At 36.9% G+C, this 24000-nt stretch overlaps 1 protein-coding gene across 3 annotated transcripts in view; it reads left to right on the forward strand.

Moving 5' to 3' along the window:
• The window catches only part of LOC144977661 (uncharacterized), a 58716-nt gene that overhangs the window by 14490 nt on the left and 20226 nt on the right, over window positions 1-24000 (forward strand). For all 3 annotated transcript variants that reach the window (XM_078923097.1, XM_078923096.1, XM_078923098.1), the window contains exons 5-7: window positions 64-190; window positions 1934-2156; window positions 18681-19919. In XM_078923097.1, coding sequence (XP_078779223.1) covers window positions 64-190; window positions 1934-2156; window positions 18681-19919 — 1589 coding nt within the window. The remainder of the gene's footprint in view (window positions 1-63; window positions 191-1933; window positions 2157-18680; window positions 19920-24000) is intronic.

Consider the following 24000-nt stretch of genomic DNA (forward strand, 5'->3'; position numbering starts at 1 on the left):
CACATCCTCCTTCATCTCATCCCCTTCCACCAACACGACCTCCACCACCTCAACCTTTTCCAGCAAAAACGCGACCCGAGAGAACACCAACACCCTGAAAGCGTGGCTGTACGAACACAGAAAGAACCCTTATCCAACAAAAGGAGAGAAGATTATGCTGGCCATCATCACAAAGATGACGCTCACACAGGTAAACACATCATTGTTATGTTAAGTTGTTATTGCTACAAGCCTAATCCCATTAAAAACTTGATCTTTTGAGCTTTTATGTAGCGCAATTTCCACCAAACCTGCTCAAAGCGCTTTACAAGTGGTCCCTGATCAACAGCAACAGGGAACATGTAAAACGAGACATGACGCCTGTTAGGCGATATTACATTTTTTTTCGACAGAGACAACGCTGTTGACGAGTACGGTGAAAGAATGTTAGTAAAGAGCCTTTTCCAAGGACTCAACTATGCGCCGAGCGAGGCTCGAACTCAGAATCTTCCGATCCGAAAGCGAGTGACATACCACTAGACCACATAGCCGCACATTATATATCCAAAGTGAGTTGTTAACCTTAGATATTATTTCAGAGCTACCGTATTGAATTTAAATAATTCACATTGATGGCCAAAGAATATCATTACAATTTTTTTTAAACGAGAGAAAAAAAGCAAAAGAAACGCGTATTTTACTCTTTACTCTTAACCTGGAATTTTATTGGGGGGGGGGGGGGGGGGGGGGTCTATTGACTCAATCTACTCAAGCGTGAATGAATACCAACACCATGGAGTCCGTGAAGGTTAATCTAAATAACAACAAACCGAAGGCCGAGCGCAAGTCAAGTCAAATCGACTTCAAAGCATAAATCATTTCCCCCGTTACTTTTTTTTCTTTAACATCCTTACATTATAGCGTCTTGTCATCTTCATTCTTAATACAATTTTCCACGGTGTTATCAATGGGGATTTGGGAAGAGCTATCTTTCCAGGCTCCATTTAATTCCCAACACTAGCAGAGGTCCGCCGTACTCTGGAAAAAGCCATATTTGAAAATTTGGCAAGAAAACTCGTCCTTCAAATATCGATCAATTTAAATGACCCTCATCTTGGCCAAACACAAAAAAGACCTCTCAAACCTGGGACTTCGCGAAGTCCCAGGTTTGAGAAGTCTTTTTTTGTTTTTGGCCAAGATGAGGGTCATTTAAATTGATCGATATTTGAAGGACTAGTTTTCTGGCCAAATTTTCAAATCTGGGTTGTTGTTTTTTTTCAGAGTACGGCAGAGTTAAATAGGGTTATTACACGGTGGAAGTCAAGCGAGAAATTGAAGCTATGTTGAGTCGTCTCTCATTTTTAAAATCTTATTAATGCTTGTATTGTATGTAAGATAACACACCACTACTACTAGTAACTGGACGTGATCTTTGTGAGTTTGAAGGGAGTGGAGGTGTTTCTGAGGTATAACCATTTCTATGGGTGGTCATATTAGAATAAGTCGAAACAGAGCGATAAAGAAAGAGAGAGAGAGAGAGAGAGAGAGAGAGAGAGAGAGAGAGAGAGAGAGAGAAAGAGAGAGGGAGAGAGAGAGAGAGAGAGAAGGAGGAGGAGAAGAAGAAGAAGAAGAAGAAGAAGAAGAAGAAGAAGAAGAAGAAGAAGAAGAAGAAGAAGAAGAGACAGATAGACAAATTGATTGATTGAGAAATAGAAAGATTGCAGTATTCATTTCATTTAACGCATAGAGTAAATATGAATACAGAAAATATTTGTGCCACATAAGTATCCATGGAACTTTGAGATTAACAAAAAATCTTTCACTAGGTATAATACTTCTTTATATTTTTTCTTACTCTTTGACCTCCCTCACTAATACCAAATGACGTAGAATAGTGACGTTAATGATATTAATTGAAGGGGGAAAAATTAATTTTTCGTTCCCAAACTGCCAGGTGTCCACGTGGTTTGCAAACGCCCGCCGAAGGCTGAAGAAGGAAAACAAAATGACGTGGTCTCCCAGAAACAGAAGTGAAGACGGAAGTGACGACATCGATAACCCGGATGATGACGACGACTGCGCAGACGGACGGAACAGGAGTGTTGTCATGTCGCCTAGCGACCAGCATGAATTGGATATTACGTCATCGAAACCTTCATCTCCCATCTTGTCTACGGGTTAGTAAAAATTTATCTAAATCAGTTTTAAAAAAAAAAAAAAAAAAAAAAAAAACAACAATTATCCAGAAAAAAAGAAGGAAAAAAGAACAGTCAAGATTTTTTTTTACCTCCCCCCCCCCCCCCCCCCCTATTCATCCAGCACTGATTGAATTTCTGGGTTTGTTAGATCGGGAGGAAAGTACTATGCAATATCAATCAGACTATAAATTATTCAAATTTACATGCAATTCTGAGAGTTGATTGATACTTTATATCCGGCTGGCGGATGTTGTGAGTGTTTTACCTGAACGCGTAGCATCAATTCTCGTCGCAAGCGACCGATGGGAAGGGGTTCCTTGAGAGTCGCTATCCTTGCCGTTTCCCAAAATGAATATTTCATGAACCGTTTACAATTCCCGTCCCCTCCACTTATCCTTGTTTAAGAAGACTTTTTATATAGAGACGCTCCCTGCTTATCTCCCCTGTCCTACACCTCACTACTTCCCTCTCCCCCCCCCCCCCCCCCCCCCCCCTCTCTCTCTCTCTCTCTCTCTCTCTCTCTTTCTCTTTCTCTCTTTCCCTCTCTCATTCTCTATCTTTCTATGTCTTTCTCTTACTCTCTCACTATTTCTCTCACTATCTCTTTTTCTCTCTATTTCTCTCCCTCGTCTCTTTTTCTCCACTGTCTCTCTCCACTCCCCTCCTCTCTCTCTCTCTCTCTCTCTCTCTCTCTCTCTTTCTCTCTCTCTATCTCTCTTTCTCATACTCTCTCTCTGTCTCTCTCTCTCTATCTCTTCTATCAATCTATCTATCTATCTATCTATCTATCTATCTATCTATCTATCTATCTATCTATCTATCCTATCTATCTATCTATCTATCTATCTATCTATCTATCTTCTCTCTCTCTCTCTCTCCTCTCTCTCTCTCCTCTCTCTCTCTTCTTCTTTCTCTCTTTCCCCCTCTGTCTGTCTCCCTGCCCCCGCCCCCCCCCCCCCCAGCCCTCCACCCACATTATGGAGTCTTCAGCATTCCAACCATCCGTTTCATTTACACCTGTGCCGGTCACTCTTATCTGAACGACACCTTGATCTGACCGCGATCTCCACACCTTGATTCACAGAGCAATTCTACTTATACACACTAACACGCACATGCTCACCCACACAAACATGTATACACACACACACTCACACACACAAATACACATACATATCATATCATATATATACATATACGCAAGCAAGCGCACACACAAACATGCGCAGAAAAAAAGTGATTGTGCTAAATATCTTTACTTTGTCGTTATACTTTGGATGAATCAAACCCGTGTTAACCCAGGCGTCAGCCGCAATGCAATACCACAAAATTACCAAGATGGACTAGTTTCTTTTTATAATTTTTTTTTTTTGGGGGGGGGGGGGGGGGAGAGAGAAAAAAAAAAACGGGATAACGATCGTGGGGCTCGAGACCTGGTCACACGAGTGTGAAAAGAGTACATGGCCGTAACAGCGTTAAGTGTAAATGTTGGCTTGGGACCTCTTGTAAAGCACTTTGAGCACACTACGTTGATACTGCTCTATAATATAAAAGCGCTAGTTAGTTAATTTATATTCTATTCCCATGGATCTACGTCACTGGGTCGCCAACAATACTTTCCCATCCTAACACTTATTTCATGGAACACATATTTCTATGACGTCATCGTCCAATTAATCGGAACCAATAATTCCATCTTTATGCCTGCGACGGCCTTCTCGTAACCAAAGGTCTGCACGGGCCCGACACAGATTTAACCCCTACCGCCTCTGGGTCGGCAGTCACACCTTTCCTTTCCCAAGGCGTCAACGCCGTGAATTTTGTAGCAGCCGCCTTATGACATCGGGAACGGCGTGAGAACATGCTGGGGTCGAATCTGATTTATTATGGATGAGGGGTCAGATCATCGGGGTGGGGGGTGGAATGAAGCAAAGTGGTCGGTAGGTACAAGGGGGGGGGGGGGGAGAGAGAGAGAGAGAGAGAGAGAGAGAGAGAGAGAGAGAGAGAGAGAGAGAGAGAGAGATAGATGGGGGGGGGGTGGGAGAGTGAGATAGATATCCAGACCTGCCTTGCACTACGAAAAGTACATAGAAATACGAATTTTTCGCTCCCGCTGAATAAATCTTATTGAAAAGGAAAATACCATTTCAGACATCCTGTATTTAGGACTTTGGGGCATTTTTTTTTTTATCATGCTGAGGGCAAATTAATTATATTGTGTAAAGCTATTTCTATTGTGACTTTTCTTTTTTCCCTTGGAAACTACGAATTTCTGAAATTTCAAGTTGGCAGCTCCGGATATACAGATAAACATAATATTCAGTCAGTAAGAAAGTCTAAAACACCATTGGTTTTCAACACACATTGGGGGACCATAAGGCATAGGTAAAGATTGATTTATGTAGGGGCAACTGCAAAATTTGTATAAATGAAAAGAAAAGAGTAAAATATTCCGATGGCACCGGAAGTAAACTACAAAGCGCCAACAACTTTCCGTGGACCATGAATGACCAACAACAGGATTGGCCCGGACCACCTAGAAAATCTCCATTGGCCATCATGGCGGGGCCACCACCGCCTGGCCTGTTCTACAGGATGCCTAAAAGAATAATGTGACATTAGAATTAATTCGTATTTAAGCGATTTGTCCTCATCGTCTTTTTATTCTCAGACAAACCTCTTTTATGATATTATTCATAAAGAAACTAAGAAAAACCTATGAGGCGAAAACCGCGATATCACAATATTATTTTCTCTGTCAAAAAAAATATAATAAAATGTATGCTACACACAAACACACATACACAAATATACACATACACAAAAAGCAAACATGTGAACATTTATTATATAGATTGTAAGCATTTTGTTTTTGCCATCTGCTGACGTGGCGTGACACTGATTAATGGATTAGAAGTTAACCTTTAAGACATATTCTTTGACGCCGGAGAAAAGTCCTACACACAAAAGACCTATTTGTCACGACACATTTCCTAACACCGTCCCCATGTTTTGACGTCGCTTTCCCGCTATAAAATAGCAATTATCATAATGCGTCTATTCGACATAGACCCCATACAAAAACATATTAATTATAATAACAAACAACAACAACAAAAAACGCGTCGACAGTTTCGTTTACGGTGATTTTTTAAATATCTATTTAATTCCATAAATCTGACATCAAAATCTTGTTTTCACGTCGCTTTTGAACAATCAAACAAAAAAAAAGTAATTCACGAAAACACGATATCTATTTATCGTGCATTTATTCACGTTGGTTGTTGTTGTTGGTGGTGGTGGTGGCACTGACAACAAAACGGGTATTAATAGTCATCGCTATTGATACGATCGACGTTCCATTCTGTGTCTTTTCAAAAATAAACTGCCTTTGAATAGAGAAATTCTAGAGGTGTTTTTTTTTTTCAATTTTTTTCTTTTCTATCTATTTTTTTTTTTTAAACATCCCACACATGCTCAGGTGACAATAAATTTTCTAATATCGTTAATTCTGTCATACTCTAGAAAAACCCATATTTAAAAGTTTTGAACAGAAAACTCGTCCTTCAAATTATATCGGTCGATTGCAATGACCCTCATCTTGTCAACTACTCTCAAACCTGGGACTTCGCGAGCGAAGTCCAGGTTTGAGAGTTTTTGCCAGATGAGGTCATTTAAATCGACGATATAATTTGAAGGTCGATTTTTCTGGTCAAAACTTTTAGAAATGTGTTTTTCCATAATACAGGAGACTTTGTATTAAACTGATGAATCAATCAGGTAATTACAGTCATCATTGATATGGTTCAATGACCGTCATCTTGTTTTGTCTGATTTCTTTCTTTAGAAATACACAATACAAACCATTTTCAATAAACTAATGCTATTGTTGTAGGGCGCCGCACACATGACCTGCCTGGTACTACGAAAAATCCGTAAAATTACGAATTTTTGGCTCCAGCTACAGAGCTGCATTTTAGCGTCTTTGACTCAATAATAAATCTTGTTGTATGGAAAATTTAGTTTCTTAGATCCTATAATATTCAGGACTTTTGAAGCATTTATGTAGGGATGGATCGTGGTGATGGCAATAAATTATTGATTTGTAAATCTATTTATAGTAACTTTTTCATTTTTTTCCCCTTTGGAAACTACGAGTTTTTTAAATTTTCAAGTTGGCAGCCCTGCGTTGTATAGTGATTGATTTGCAAAATAAAACAGATCTTGGATAAAAGCAATAATGTAATTTTATAATAAATCCGATGTTTGGAAATTTAATTCATTAGGCTGTTGTGATTGATAAGATTTAATGAAACGGAAAACGAATACAGGTTAAAACGAATGTTGAGGAAAGAAATGGAAAGTTGAAAGAGAACAAACAGTCGGAGAAAATTAATTCCGGAATTATTTGAATGATAATTTTGTAATGTTTAAATGAAATTATAGAAGAAACGAAATTGATTCGACGTCACTCCGTTCTTTGTTATTGCCATTTTTTTTATTATGTATAGTTCTCGTTGAATTTGTATTAATTAGACTATAAACGTTTAATGTTATCACACATGGTTTTGTGTGTGTGTTGATAAGTTTGATCTGGGTGACGGTGTTATGAGTATTTTATGTAAACGCATAGCATAAATCGAACTACAGAAATATCTAATTATAACGATAGTATTGATAGACGTCCAGGTTTCGAGTTTCGGTAATAGCTAAGTATGAGAAGACAGTGTAAATTATCGCATTGGATGTTGTTTGAAGCGTGGAAGACTGTATCTTCAAGACAAAAAAATCGGGCAAAGGAAGAAGAAGAAGAAAAAAAAAAAAAGGAAGATAAATGAGGGAGGGGTGAGGGACGGGAGTGAGCAGGAAGAGCAAGGAAAGAGCATAATAAAGATTATCATGGTTTTCCGGTGGGTTAGAAAGTGTCTTTGTGGTCACTCAAGCGTGACATGGCCGCTTGAATGAGATTCAAAAGGACATGGGTTCAAAACCGAACGGGCACCGATTTATTTATTAATGGATTAGATCGCTAAATTGTTTTTTGATAGGTGTACGGGCTATTCGTATTGAAGTACGAATAGGAGTTTTATATGTGCGTACGTGTATGATGTTGTAGTACCTTGCTTAGAGGACGGCGATTCATTCATTCATTCGTTCATTCATTCATTCATTCATTCATTCATCAATTCATTCATTCGTTCATTCATTCGTTATTTGGATTATTCACTAAACTGCTGTCTCGTAGATCTTGTTAAAATGATCGAGTTCGCTTCCATCCCCCCCCCCCCCCCCCCCCCCCTCTTCTCTCTCTCTCTCTCTCTCTCTCTCTCTCTCTCTCTCTCTCTTTCTCTTCCCCCCCTCTCTCTCTCTCTCTTTGTCTCCTCTCTCTCTCTCTCTCTCTCTCTCTCTCTCTCTCTCTCTCTCTCTCTTTCTCTCTCTCTTCTACACCACATTATTTCTTTTCTTTTATATTGAGGACAGGAAGAAAGGGGGTGTTAAATGAGATATATTGCAAGTCTAGACTCAAAACTCAATGCGGTTTCATAATACCAGGCCAGTCTTAGTAACCCACAGATTCCTTCAAAACGTTAAAAAAAAAAAAAAAAAAAAAACACGGTTTTTAGTGAAGTCTACACAAAGGTCGATGCCCGAGTGATTTAAACAAAGTAAATTTATCATATTATTATGTCCCGAGTTTCAGAGTTTTTACAAAATTGGTTCGAATGATATTAAAAAGTACATTTATTATTCTAAAAATAGTTTTGGGTTGAGAGATTTTGAAAAATTAATCGAGTTCGAGAGATAAATTCGTTTATCTTTGGGAATTCTTGGGTTCGAGACTTTTTGGCAATTTGAGGGCCATTTTAATTGATCGATGTAGTTAAATTTGAAGTATAAATTTCCTAGCTAAAATATTAAAAAATCAGAATAGCTTTGTAACAGAGCTGCAGAACTGTATTACTGTCCTTCTTTTTATCTGTATGGAACTTCATGGGAAAGTATCAGGTGGAGATAGTAGAGTCATTTACATAACAAACGGTATTGAAAACCAAAATGGTGGACGGAAGTTGTCATCGCGAAGCCTTTAAAAAAGAAGACTATTCATGGCAGCCATCGTTCATAGCGTTGACGAGGACCGTAAAGACTTCTATTATACGGCGAGATTTAATTTTATTTTTTAAAAAACAACAGATTTATGACATTATTTTGATATATTTTGATAGAACTTGTATCGCGATGTTAACATTGAGTGGAGGTTTTAACAGCAAAGTGCTTTAGGTGGCGTGGGTTGGGGCACGAGATCAAGCCGTTACTGTGGAATCTGCGTGTGGGGTCAAATGTTACACGTGTTACGTTGGCAGTAGTAATGAGATCAATTATACTTTGGTCAAATGTTACACGAGTAATATATCACTTTTTTTTGGTTGTAACTTTGAATTCACATTGTTAAGAGGCACGTTCATACTTCTACTGGAGGGCATTGTATCTTTTTACATAATCATAAATCAACGAATGTTTATGAAGAAAAGAAACCAGAAATAGCATGGCAAAGGTTTAATAGTTTATAAAATTAAAATTAAGATTACTGATTAAAGATTAGAAGTCAGTAGCGACATACAGGACAATTGATTTGGGCGAGAAGAAAACAAAACGAAAAGAAAAAAAGAAAAAGAACAGAAAAAAAAAATATTATAATAAGTAAAGGATATTAATACATGGGTCAATCATGAAGTAAACGTGTCCTTTTGTTTTTGTTTTTGTTTTTGTTTTTGTTTTGGGGGGGGGGGAATTGACAGAAATTTATTTATTTATTTATTTTTTAAAAGATAGTAAAAAGTTTAAATTACTGTATAAAGCCACTTGTAAAGCAGCACCATAGTATTAATCCAAACAGCAGCAGACTGCAGGACCGGGATGTCGGACGACGGCCCACTAAGTCGGATATTCTCAAATCGTGTAATCTATAGGCCATAAACATCGTGTTGATTGCGTGTTAAATGCGGCGTATTGCAACGACCACAGACCTGTCTCTTTCACGACGTGCAAGCCAGAACCGTGTCACCGTATTCAACCATTCAAAACGTTTTATATCTTTTAAATGACCCGTAGAATCGGAGAATCGGGCCTAAAATGCCGTTCAGTCTCACGGCGTGGCTAAAAAAAAAAAAAAAGAAAAAAAAAAAAAAGAAATGCTATTTCTTTTGCTGCCGTGTTTTATGATTATAACATTATTGATATTGTAGTTTCACAGTAATAAGAAGAGAGGAGAAGAAGAAGAAGAAGAAGAAGAAGAAGAAGAAGAAGAAGAAGAAGAAGAAGAAGAAGAAGAAGAAGAAGAAGAAGAAGAAGAAGAAGACAGTAACCCGTTCACCACCATACACAGATTTAAAAAATTTGGCCAGAAAACTCGTCCTTCAAATATCGATCCGATCAATTTAAATGACCCTCATCTTGTCAAAACTCTCAAACCTGGGGAACTAATTAAAGACTTCACGATGTCCCAGGTTTGAGAGTTTTTGCCAAGATGAGGGTTATTGAAATCGATTGATATTGGAAGGATAAGTATTCTGGCCAAATTTTTGAATACGTGTTTTTCTAAAGAAGGGAGTTAACTAAGTGGGTAACAAGAAGGAGAGAGACGGAACGTTCCAAGCTGTCAAAGTCCTTTTTCCTGTCAACGACTGATCGTGTTTTCAATTGGATTTGACCCCATGATTTCGGTACAAATTGATATTTTGTTATCGATATTTCTATGTTTTGTTCGCTTTTCTTATTTCATGCATTATATATTTCTATAGGTACTCAAATCATTATAAGAATGTCATCTCATGGGTAACCGTCTTTCTTCTCTACTCCCCCCCCCCCCCTCTTTCTCTCTCTCTCTCACTCTCTCTATCTCTCTCTCTATCTCTCTCTCTATCTCTCTCTCTATCTCTCTCTCTATCTCACTCTCTCTATCTCTCTCTCTCTATCTCTATCTCTCTATCTCTCTCTCTCTCACTCTCCAAACAACTACAAATTTGTTCAGCGATAATAACCAAATGTTATTGGTATTTTGCCTTCTCGAACAAGAAATAAAAAAGATATAAAAGTAAATAAATACACGAATGAATGAATAAATGAATGAATGAATGAATGAATGAATGAATGAATGAATGAATGAATGAATGAATGAATAAATAAACAAATGAACGAAATATCCAGTCTACAACCTTCTGGACAACATCTAAATGTACGACATTTGACACCAATACGATACCAAACAACTGCAAACATGTCCACCGATAATTACGCATATTGGAATTTCGATTTTTCCTCGATATTCTAATATACATGACGTATCTCGTAGATGTTAACTGCTCAGTAGATATCGATATTATGAGAACGATACCATTAGTAAAATGGCTCGATACCATTAGTAAAATGGCTACCGTTTGTTTCTTTTGATTCAAAATCTTTTGTGGTTGCTTGTGAGCTTGTGTATTTTTGTGCATGCGTGCGCGTGCGCAAGTGTGTGTGTGTGTGTGTGTGTGTGTGTGTTTTATAAACGATGTTTGACAGCTTCCTTTGATGTGTTTTCCTTGTACGAACACGTATCGAACAATCAAGAAGAAGTCGTTATAAGGCGGTCTATTCAATCACATAATTTTCTAATAGCCAGAAATGCGAAACTAAATTATAGCTGGGGGAAGTTGCACAAGTCACAAGCAATTAGCTAGTTGGACCCGAAAGACATAGGAAAAGGGAGGGAGCGAGGGAGAAAATATAGATAAATAAATAAGTAAATAAATAGATAGATAGATATATAGATAGATAGATAGATAGATAGATAAATATATAGATAGATAGATAGATAGATAGATAAATATATATATATATATATATATATAGATAGATAGATAGATATAGATAGATAGATAGATAGATAGATAGATAGATAGATGGATAGATGGGTAGATGGATGGATAGATAGATAGATAGATAGATAGATAGATAGATAATAGATAGATAGATAGATAGATAGATAGATAGATAGATAGATAGATAGATAGATAGATAGATAGATAGAGAGAGAGATAGATAGAGAGAGAGAGAGATAGAGAGAGATAGATAGATAGAGAGATAGATATAAATATATATATATATATATATATATATATATATATATATATAAGAGAGAGAGAGAGAGAGAGAGAGAGAGAGAGAGAGAGAGAGAGAGAGAGCGAGAGAGTTAATTGTAAAGTTGAAAATGAGGTAAAAGCGCAAACAGAATAATGAATAATGTCTATTGTTTCGTTTACAGATCTGCGACTTTTTTATTTTGTCAACTTGTGTTTCCTGTTTAAGTTTTTAACCTCCATTCCTTTCAGACGCCATTTTTGACGCCCTTTGTTGCAGTTACTTTCACATACCACGACTTTGTTTGGTTTTTGTCGCTTGTTTTGTTGGCAAATTAATTACATTTTGTTTGAAGCATGTTCAGTTGTGTTGTTGCTGTTGCTGTTGTTGTTGTTGTTGTTGTTGTGCTCGGCGGCGGTGCTGGTACCGTCTGCTGTTGTTGTCTGCTTTCACGTCAGAGAGTGCGTCGATCGAGCTAACTGGTGAATCACATTAATTAATTGGTCCATAACACGAAATGTGGTAGAAGTTTCTGGAAACTGGAAACACCTCACCATTTAATTTCATAAAAATCATAGACGGATCACAATGGGGAAAAGAAAATAGAAATATCTATTTTTGTATTTTTGTATAATTTTGAGATTATTTTAGGAGTGTGGGGGGGGGGGGGGGTGGTCAGAGGCAGGTAAGATTTTAACTGCACCTGGGATCCACGACAGACCCTTTGTTTGTCTGGTGAGTTCTATACCAACTGAGCTATTAGGCCCCAAAAGGGTTCACTCACGTAGGCTAATAATCCCCCCCCCCCCACACACACACAAACACACAAAGAAAACACACACAAATAAATACATACATATGAGATGCATACATACATACATACATACATACATACATACATACATACATACATACATACATACATACATACATACATACATACATACATACATACATACATACATACATACATACATACATACATACATACATACATACATGCATGTATACTTCATACATACGTACATACACCCCCCACCCCACCCCCTCACACACACACAAACACATTTACACACACACACATAGACACACACGCACACACCTGTAGATTTACGATTATGTAAAAAATATAATACCCTACAGTATAATTATGACGACCCTGTCCCATAACAATGTAAATGATACAACAACTTTGTCCACTCCTGTATTCTAACCTCGTACCGCGACCACTATTAACCTCAAACTGTCCAAAAACAACCGTCTTACACACACACGGCGCCCGGCTGCACACACGTCCCAACCACCAAAACGTCAACGTCACCCATCACCTCGATGACCGTTAACTAGAATATTTACCGCCTAACATCCGGGGATTCAACTTTCATAATGGAGGCCATTGTTTTAGTCCCCGCGACAAAATGGCGGCGGACAGGCAGTCGTTTAATTTCCGTGTAACCGTCTTGTTTTTCACTTAGTCGGACCATTCCAAAAATGACAGACGGAAGACGTGTGGATTATTGCGCCTGCGCACTTGTCCGTCGCCGTGATTTATAGACAAATGCCTAGAATTAATCTGTAACTCATAATGGGTCATGTATGACCATGTTTTAGGAGTCAGGAGATGAATTTATTCCCATTGGAAGACGGGTCGGGATTAGCTTGACGAGTGTCGAGTTTCTTCTCATCGATGGATGCTCCAAATAGTCATAAAATTTTTGCCAAGAAAATTAAAGATATGGAAAGTTTTAGACGGCCATTTTTTGTCGCCGTTAGAAATTTATACAATGTGGTTATTCACTTAAACAACGCTTTCTCACATATCTCATTCATCTTTAGTGTTTAATTCCTCGTGTTTTGCTGACAAACGGAAAAACCCGCAACGTCCACATTGTCTGTTTTCGTAAATTAAAATATAGTTTCCATTCCATTTGACTTCTTTTTAAAAAAAAAAATAAATCTAAATTTGTTCCACAAATGGGAGTATGGATAATCTTGATGTAATGCTAAGCGCATGGAGGATGGGGGATCCAGGACACGACCTGTGTCCGTGCCTTTTCAAATCCTTATTCAATTAGTATTTTTATATCACCTATTATATTATAATTTATCATCATTATGTTTTTAAGATACATTCGAATGTATTATATTCAGATATCGGACTGCAGTCATAGATGTCCATCAGAGGAACGAAGAAGAAGAAGAAGATTCTACATTTTGTAAATGCGACAGGAGCAGTGGAACAGAGTGTTATCACACACACAATACACTCTGATTACAAGAACATTCATATTCTGTCATTATTTACAATTCTTCTTATAATATTATGATTGATGTGATTCAAGTGGATTGAGATATCAGAAATAAAAATATGTGCGATCAAAAAAAAAAACGTAATTGGTTATCTTATATATTCGTTTTAATGCAGACAGAGCAAGATTTTTGAACTAATGACAAAACAAATAAATAAATAATTAAATAAATCTTCACTATAAATGATTGAAACAAAACTCGAGATAAACCGTTTTTGGACGAATCATAATGTATCATGACCTCCAGAAATATTTGTATGTTCCTCCAGGCAGTAGATAATCCGAAGTGACTTTATCATCATCATAACTGTCATAGTCCTTGTCGAAACAATGCTCCGTTTTTGTGTCTCATAAGGCTATTATCACCGTACATTCCCGCTTAAACGGCTGTATTTTCCGTTATAACAACTACACAAAATACTTATATAATCTCGTGTGTTTTTGTCGTTGTGTTTTACTGCTGATATTACGACTTGTGGCAGTGAGTGGTGTATAAGACGAGGGGTTTAACTGCATATTTTGTGTCTTGCATAAAAGTGCTAATGTAAACCATGTAAATAATTGTGTCAATTCACGGCGTTCTGATGTCCACGACGTGGTGAGAATTGAGAGGAAAGATGTCATTTTTTCAGACTGACACTTCGTCATGTTATTATTATTTTTGTCACTATTTGTTAGGATTCGGACTATAATTTATATTTGTGTCAAATATACCAAAATGACAATTATTTATGTTTGCAAAATTTTCGAGAAAATCACGCCCTTTCGCAAGGCATTGTGAGGTGCAGTTGACTAGGCATTCCATGAAGGAATTGTGGGTAATCCATGAAACACACGTCAGATGTCAACAGGAATCACCCATGTTGACAAAAAGTCAGCGAATTTGGGGTTAATAATAATCTTTCACATGGATAAAAGAAAAAATAAAATATGTGCCGAAGCGGGGCTCGAACCCTGGAGCTTCCGGATCACAGTGCAATCTTTAATCACTCGACCACTTTTCACCCCTCCTTATAAAATATAAGAATACATAATAAGAATTTGATGGACGGACAGGACATCAATGAGTTGGTTATTTATTATCAATCCATCCAAACATCGGTCCTTTCATTCATTCATTCATTCGTTCATTACGTCATTCATTCATTCGATTATTCATTCGTTCATTTATTCATTCATTCATTTGCTCATTCGTTCATTTATTCATTCATTTATTCATTCATTTGTTCATTCATTCATTCTTTCATCCGTTCATTCATCCGTTTATTCATTCATTTATTCATTCGTTCATTCATTCACTCACTCACTCACTCATTAATTAATTAATTCATTCATTCATTCATTCAGTTATTCATTCATTCATTCATTCATTCATTCATTCAGTCATATCTTCTTAAAATCTACACCAATTCAACCAAGTTCTGTTTTGTTTGTTTTTCTACATCGCCAAACTAGTTGCAGTCTTGTTACTCTTAAAAAACACCAATCTGTTATTCTTCATCTTCCTGACAAAAATACACACCTAACCTATTAACTTTATGTCATCCAATGTTTTCACGCATACGAATCCACAAACGCCCAAGAAGAAAATATCTTATTCGGCTTCAATGCATACATTATTCATTTAGCAACGGAATGTTTTCAGATGTAGCAAAACGCACCTCAAAATATCCCAGACTTGTACGCTATCTGTGTTCGACTCCATCATCTTCTTTACTCTAAAAACATCCACTTCTTTGCCATCATCGACGGGACGCACAATGACTTGTTTTGGTTTCGGCGAACCCGAGCATTTTTGGCATTGCTTGGACAAGTAAGATTACAGTCTTTTGAGCGATGAGAAGGCCCCGAGTCATGGGGAAATTTAAGAATAGAGATGATTGTAAAACGATGTATAAACAAGTTTAAATATTTGTAGGCTAGGAAGTTAACTTTTTTTAACCCTCTCCTTACCACCTACAGCTAAATCGCCACATTTGTTACGACACACTATGTCTACATTTTTCTTATTCAGATTTATTTTGTACATCACAAACTTTGAATAATGATCTTTGTTGAATTAATAAGAACATAAAGTTGTTTTATAGAGAGCTTGTTTGAGTTGTAAAAATCCAGTTTTCTGCTTGGTAGGCCTGTCATTTTGGGGGAAATACTGAAAATGGTGGGTAAGGAGAGAGTTAAACAAGATGTTTTTGCGTTTTAATTCCAAAGTATACGCTATTATAATTTGTGTGACCCAGAAAGACTATTGTTCTTGAGCAATTAGAAGGCCGAGTGGGGGAAATAATACAAGAAAAACAAGATTGTAAAGGCGGGCGAAGTGGCCGAGTGGTTAAGACGTTGCACTGTGATCCGGAAGGCCCCAGGTTCGAGCTAAGGCTTGTAAAAGTATGTATTAACAAGTTTAACGTTTTGTAGGATAGAAATTTAAAATTTGAAACAAGATATTATTATTGTGTATTAAATTTGCAGTATATGCCATGATAATGTGAACAATTCTCGTGAATTATGAAACTATGAAACTTGTCCGTACAGTCACAGACAAAACACTCGAAACCGGCAATGTTTTGTTTGGAAACGAACAGCGTTAAATAAATAGTTTTTTCCACGATCGAGAGATTTGCAGAATGATAAATGGTTTATACAAAAACATCTATGCTTGTTTGGGAATGTATGATGATGATGATGAGCAAGTATCATAGAGTGCGTAGGCTAATAATTTTGAATGCTGAGTCTTAGAGAGTCATTGTTTGTAATTACTGATTTATAGAAGAAAGATAGCGGTTCAAATATTATGAAGATGAGGGAAGTCAATGATTGAAATAATAATTATATTAATAAGAATGGAAATAATGATAATGATGATAATAATAATGATGATAATAATAAAAATAATAATAATAATGGAAATGATAATAATAATAATAATAATAATAATAATAATAATAATAATAATAATAATAATAATATATTATTATTTCTGTGTGTGTATGTGTGTCTGTGTGTTTGTGTGTGTGTGTGTGTTTATTTTTGTATGTTCAACCACACAAGGGTAAAGAATTAGCCCCAAGAGGTTTATTGTTTCCTATCCTACTCTTCCCCTCCTCGTACGTAACAAAGACAACAACTTTAATAGAGAAATGTTCTGTCTTCATTCAATAACCGCGCCCTTTGGTGCCACCACTAGCAGTACCAGCAGTCACAACTCATGTGACGTTTTTTAGTCAGAGCTGCCCAGTTGAAATTTCAAAATTTCGTAGTTTCCAGCGAAAAAAAAAAGAAAAATTATCTTTAAATAGCTTGAAAATCAACAATTATCCCTCAGTCTGGTCCAAAAATGCCCCAAATTCTTGAATAATTCAGGTGGTTCTTAGAAACTAAACTTTCCTTTTCAACAAGATTTATTAAGTCAAAGAGGAGAATGCAGTTCTGTAGCTAGAGTCAAAAATTCATATTTCTACGAATTTTTCGTAGCACTTGGCAAGTCTGCATAGAGTACATCTCTTCAAAACTTACATCCATACATACGTACATACGATACGTAACGAGAAGATAAGAATCCTTTGAAGACCAAAACACTTGCCTTATCTTCTAGACCCTTAGCCAGAACACGTGTTGTTTCATGGGCGATATTTATCTGTAAGAAATACAGAAGTGCTAAACAAACGTCTCTATAAAAGGACAATACTGTAATTGTAGTTTTACGACATTGTCTAGAAATGAAAGAGTTCTCATCTAGAACTAGTGTAGAAATTCATATTACATTTCTATTACATATTCACAAATTTTCACCAAGTAGATCATCAGATAAGGAAAGGAAAAGGAAACGAAAACAAAACAAAACCTTAAAAAAAAAACACAATAAAAAAGAAACAAAAAAACAAGCAAACAATAGAAAACAAAAAGGTAAAACAAAGAACAAAAGACAAAATAAAATAAAATAGACAAACACAAACAAAATTGAATCAAGGCAAAATAACAAAAAAATCACTTTAAAGGAATTCCGAGGGTTGTTATCCTTTCTCTCTCTCTCTCTCTCTCTCTCTTTCTCTCTCTCTCTCTTTCTCTCTCTCTCTCTCTCTCTCTCTCTCTATCTATCTATCTATTTATCTACCTTTGTTATTTTGTTATTTTGTTCGAAATAATAGATTATAAAAGGGTCGAATTAACAAAACCCTTTAAAAATAAATAAACCAAAAAAGGTAACCAAACAAAAAAAAAAAAAAAAAAACAAAAAAAAAAAAACAAAAACAAAAAAAAAACAGCGAAATAAAAACACAAACGAAGATTCAACCCCCCCCCCCCCCCTCATCTTTCCCCAAACACTTCAAAAAGATATCACTGATAAGAGCCTTTTATTTGATAGAGCTAGACCTACTGTTTTTACTTGTGATTTTGTAATCCATACCGAGTCAAAGAGAAATCAGACACATGTTAAAGATAAAGTCGGACGTTAGCCCTGTTTGAAATGCCTATAAAGTCTATGTTATAATGTTATCCTCTTGTTGCCTTCATGGATTGGCATCACACGCCTAGCTCTTTATCCATATATTGAACTGCGGATGTTTTGTTTCTTTATTTTTGGTTTTGTTTTGTTTCTTTTCTTGTTTTTTTTTTCTTTTTGGTTGTTTTATTTTGCTGTTGTTTATTTTTTTGTTTTGTTTGTGTTTTGTTTTTGTTTTTAGTTTTTTTTTTTTTTTTTTTTTTTTTTTTTTTTTTGTTTGTTTTCTTCTTTTTGAGACAGTCAGATGGAAAATGTGCGGCTATGTGTTCAAATGGTACGACAGTCGCCTTCGACCAGGCGTCATGTCCTACATGTTCGGCGTTGCTGTTGGTTGGGGATCCATTGTAAAGCGCTTTGCGTACGTCTCGTGGACATTCTGCTATAATATGATAAATGCTCGAGGCTTTTTTGAGGGATTTTTTTTCTGGTACATTTTAAGAGAAATGAAAGTTTGTAACACAACAAATCTATATTTGACACGAGCTACTCAACTCCTTGAATGGACGTAGAAGAAGCATCTATTTTCAATTGTTTCTAATAATTTATTTTTCACTTTCTGTGTTTTTACAGACTCAAACCACATTGGACTCAACAACAACAGACCGTTCAAAGAAAGAATCATACGCGTTGATGAAGATGACGACGACGACGATGACTGCGATGATGACGATGTCCATGACCATGACGATGACGACGATGATACGATGACTAGATTAAACAACTTCCGGTTCAGACATCTTGAAGAACTCCAAAGAAGGGGAGACAACGCCAAATCCACGTCTCTTTTGTCTCGAGATTCGGATCAAGAAAGAGACAGAGATCGATCGCCCCTCCGATCTTTTTCGGACAGCGACGCCACTGATGATGTCCTCAGTCGGGTCAGGGCTGTCACATCAGCAACAGGCGTTTCAGAGCTCGGGCGTCCTTGTAGGACCTCATCACCGAATAAGGATACTTCCGAAGATGGCGGCGCCACTTCTCCGAAATCCACCTCCGCCTCATCCCCCCGCCCTCCTTCTCACATCAACAGTCCCAGTGATAAATCTTGTCCTTCAAGTCCATCCCAGTCAAGGTCTCAACAATCCTCGTCATTTACTTCGTCCATATCTTCAAAACAACAACAAACTCCACCAACTACACGTCCAAAAATATGGTCCATATCCGACGTCATAAGCACAACATCATCTTCATCGTCGTCCTCATCATCATCATCCTTATCCTCATTAACATCCTTATCATCAAATTCATCTATTTCAACAAATTCATCGTTATCTTCATCATCAACATTATTACCGTCATCTTTGATATTATCCCCATCGTCATCGACTTCTTCAACGACAGTTCCATCATTGTCATCACTTTCATCGCCGTTATCGTTAAACAGACATCATCCATTTTTACCACACTCGCCCTCGTCATCGTCAGCACCACGTCCAATTCCTAACCCCGGTTTTCTATTCCTACCCCACGGTCCAGCGCATTGGCAAGCAGCGGCGGCGCGCTTTGCAGGCATGGGAGGGGCTTACCCCCTCACTCTGGCCCATTCAACGCTATCCTATCCGTACAATCTAGCCACGCCAAACGCTGTTAGAGCAGGACTCGAAGCACACGCACAAAGTGTTGCCCAGTTAGCAAGAGCAACAGCTGAAGGGAATGCTGCTGCTGCTTCTATTGCTGCCGCTGCAGTTGCTGCATCTCGAGGAATCGAATCAAGGGATGGAGACAAGATTACATTGGCCGGATTGTCTCGCCATCCGAATGGGGGTCTCATATCAACTGGTCGCGACATCGACGCTGTCAGAGCACATGGTGAGTATGGACATAGAGAATAGAAGACACGTTTGAAATAAATACTTTTAAATAATGACAGTAATGAAATATATCACCTCTCCTGACCAAATTCCAGATGTATTATACGACTCGTCACCTAAAATTGGCATTGCATCGGGTTCGGGTAGATGCCAATTAGTCAATTTAACATTTAAAAAATAAAAAATGTAGAATTTTGGGGGTTTTGTATACATGAATTTAGAAAATATAAATTTAACCAAAGCCATGTATACTTCTATCATGAATCTAATTTTCAGCATTAAAGTCAATTCGACATGCTATTAAACCCTTTTGGTGCGAATGGTCACAAAATATGTGCTTTACAGATTCATTTTTTATTAAGTTAAACAGGTTGAAATAGAATGCAATGGTGTTTTATTTTTGTCAAACATACGGGTTGTAGTATTTACGTCTGTCTGTATTTCCTTTCAAGCTTTTGTTTTGTCATGTTGCTAATGCATATCATATTTCGTAGTTACGGCACAATTAACAACCACGTAACAGTTAAAACGTTTGCCCGTCTTGACGTTTAAAACTCTTGATCTTCCTCTATCAGACACTGTTTTCCCCATCATTGCATTCGTCTCACCCGTTGTCGTGTAGTACTTACTCACTGACAAGAATTAGACATTCAAAAAGGTGAAGTGGGGCACGATAAAACACAAGCGATAAACTAAAATAGACGTTAAAAAATAAAGACTAGGGTTAAAAGCGATCTTTTTTGGGATCGTGGATAGCTCATACTGTAGCCAGGCGGAGTTGTCGTAACAATAAGGTTGCGGGTTCGAGCCCCCATCGCCGAAGCGAAAAAAAATTATTCTCTATTGTCTTCTGGCACTTCCCTACTCACTTCATTTCTTGTTGTTATTAAAAAAAGAAGACACAGAGTGAAAAATCTCAAAACGATACAGTATAGTATGTAATGAATTATTTCAATCAGAGAATTGGTGGCTTTTTAAAGAATGGTACTTGAGCAAGGAGGATGGGGCGGTATCGCATTTGCATAAAATATTGTATGTCTTTCAATGCGTTTATATTATATCACTCGTTGTCGATTTCTCACTTACATGAGTCACACATCCAAAAAGGTTATGGTGTGCTCGATAAAATACAAGCGATAAACTAAAATAGAAGTTTAAAATAAACGACAGAGAGAGAGAAAAAGGAGGAGGAGGATGAGGAAAAGGGAGAGAATTAGAAAGAGAGAGAGAGAGAGAGAGAGAGAGAGAGAGAGAGATTGAGAGAGAGAGAGAGAGAGGGAAAGGAAGGGAAAGAGGGCGGGGGGAAGAATTAGAACATGTTTCAAATTTCTATGAGACCAATCACTATTTCTCAAGCATAGGAGGACGACAAAATGAAACGACGAAGTTAAGATAATAAAAGAGGAGATCTCATTCTATTTTCTGTATTCTCTCTCTCTCTCTCTCTCTCTCTCTCTCTCTCTCTCTCTCTCTCTCTCTCTCTCTCTCTATCTATCTATCTATCTATCTATCTATCTATCTACCTCTCTCTTTCTATCTTTTTATTTCTACATAATATAATTTCTTACCTTTCCACCCATTCTTACCTTCTAGATTTAGGCAGGAAGAGAAGGGAGCATCATGTTTAATTAGGTACATTGTACTTGTTGATAAGGCACAGAATTCAAACAGGAGTCGCCATATTGGATCAATTAGCCCCCATGAAAGCCGGGAAGGTGGATATCATTTCTCTACGGGGATAATTTATTTAATCAAAACTGGCTTGTACATCTGTCATGAATTAACCAGTTTTACTCTCGTACTCTGGAAAAACATGAATTTCAAAATTTGGCCAGAAAACTCGTCCTTCAAATATAGATTGATTTAAATTACCAAAAATGCTCAAACCTGGAACTTGCAAAGTCCCATATTTGATAATTTTTTTTGCTAAGATGAGGGTCATTTAAATTGATCGATATTTGAAGGACGAGTTTCCTGGCCAAAATTTTAAGTACATGTTTGTATTTTTCACAGAGTGCAGCATTTAATTGGTTAAAGGAAGGCGAGAGGAAATAAATAAAAAGGAATTCGGTGAAAACCGAGGAAAACAAAAGGATGAGATTTTTTTTAATGATTAGGAAAAATAATAAAATAAGGAAAGAAATGGATGATGGGGATGAAGTTGGCTAGGGGTGGGGGGAGGGGTGGCGTTTAAACAAGAGATCACTGAACATTTAAATGAATGATTGAAATTCCAAATAAATGTCTTTTATTGTTAGGAATAAGGAAGAATTTTGCAATAATAATTGGCAATTTTTTTTTAAAGAAGTCACCTACCTAGTTGTAATTTTTAGTTTTAAAAAAGTGATTAAAAAGTCGAAAGTTTATCTTTTGTACAAACTGTTAACTATTGTGTGTGATGGAAGACAGTATTGTGAATTAACGATTGTTAACTATTATAGTTGAGATTTTAATAACAGTATTTTTATGCAAGGATCCTAAGACAATGTGCACAAATTAACAGGTCTGATTACCGATCGCAATAATGATGGCCCTGAATTATTTCACATTCTTTTAATAGACAAAAATATTGTGATAAAGAACCGATGCCTGCTCCTTATTTTCTTAATTTAAGTTGATAATATTTTGAGTCGGTTTGAGAGTAGGCCTATTTCCGTGACAACAATGGGCCCATAACAATATGGGTTATCAGACCTGCAAAATCAACAAAGTACACCTTGATCCTATCCCATGATGCTAATTTCGTGAATAGGATCCATACGGAAACGAAAGTTGAATTCAAACAAAGCGGAAGTCATGTTGTCAGCATGTTCTACAATGGAACAAAACAGGAGGGAGCGGAACTGATACGATTTAAGGAAATCTTCATTCGCCTATCAAGTGGATATGAAGTTTATGGGTTTTGGAGCCAAAAAAAAGCGCTATTAATTCTTAATGCTTATTTGATTAAAACGAGAATTTCTATACAGGGGTACTTTGATAAAACGTCTTTTAAAAACTGTTGACCACAAAACTCGTCCCTCAAAAATATTGATTGGTTTAAATGCTTCAAGAGACAATAATAATATGCAGTTTGGAACAAAAATGAGTAAAACATATTCCAAAAATAAATTAATGAGAAAGTAATTTTTCGACCCCAAAACCCTTGCTCACTTTCTATCACTGCTTTGCGGCTAAAGCTGAAATTATTTCAGTTTTTCCTTGGACCGAAACCAAAAGAAAAAATTCCACTGGAAAATTATTAAAGGGTTGTTTTCTATGTTCTTTTTGCGTTGTTTGTTGGCTTTGTTGTGGATGTTGTTGATGATGATGTTGTTCTTGCTTGTCTGTTTTCTTTGGGTTTTTGTTTTTGTTTTGTTTTTGTTTTGGGATGTCATCGTTGGATTTTAAACCTAAGACCTTTCAATAAAGCATCATATATAATAATAAAATGACAAACAATAAACTGAAGGAGAATTGACAGTCAACGTGAGATAACCCAATCCTCATAATAATGTAATCATAGTAATATTAACATTCCACACTTAAATCAAACCCGATCAATCTTGTCAGAGAATCACAGTCTTGACAAACAAAAGGGTCAAATCCTCACTTCCGGATTGGGTGTCAGGGATATCCCAGCATCCCTCACACTCTTGCCGTAACACGGGCACAATTTCCGCCAAGGCTAAAACACCGCCAGTTCCGGTTCCGTTGTAATGACGAGACTAATTCAGGACAATGGCATCTTCTTCTCCTTCTTCCCAGTCCAAGATCACAGTTCTTTTTTTAGTTTTTATCGTCCATAAATCATTTATTTCTGCCTCGTCTCTTCTACGCCGTGTTTTTCAAGACATTATTGAATTCTCCAAATATCCGTTAACCCATTGCTGTTTTTTTTTTCCTTTCAATTTTTGAGCCCTTCAATGTTACCTTTGAATTATCTTTCAGAACAAAACAAAACACCCAGTTTCTGTAACCGTTTGTCTGTCACTGTTATTGCCATTTAGTTTATAAGGCTTTTAACTCTTTACATAATATGGGGTTTAAACTTAGTCTGAATCTTGTCCAAGGTTCATCACAAATCTATGAAGAAGAAT

This window comes from Berghia stephanieae, chromosome 7 (assembly GCF_034508935.2).
Source record: "Berghia stephanieae isolate SIO BIC M18660-M18661 chromosome 7, UCSD_Bste_1.3, whole genome shotgun sequence".
Lineage (NCBI taxonomy): Eukaryota > Metazoa > Mollusca > Gastropoda > Nudibranchia > Aeolidiidae > Berghia > Berghia stephanieae.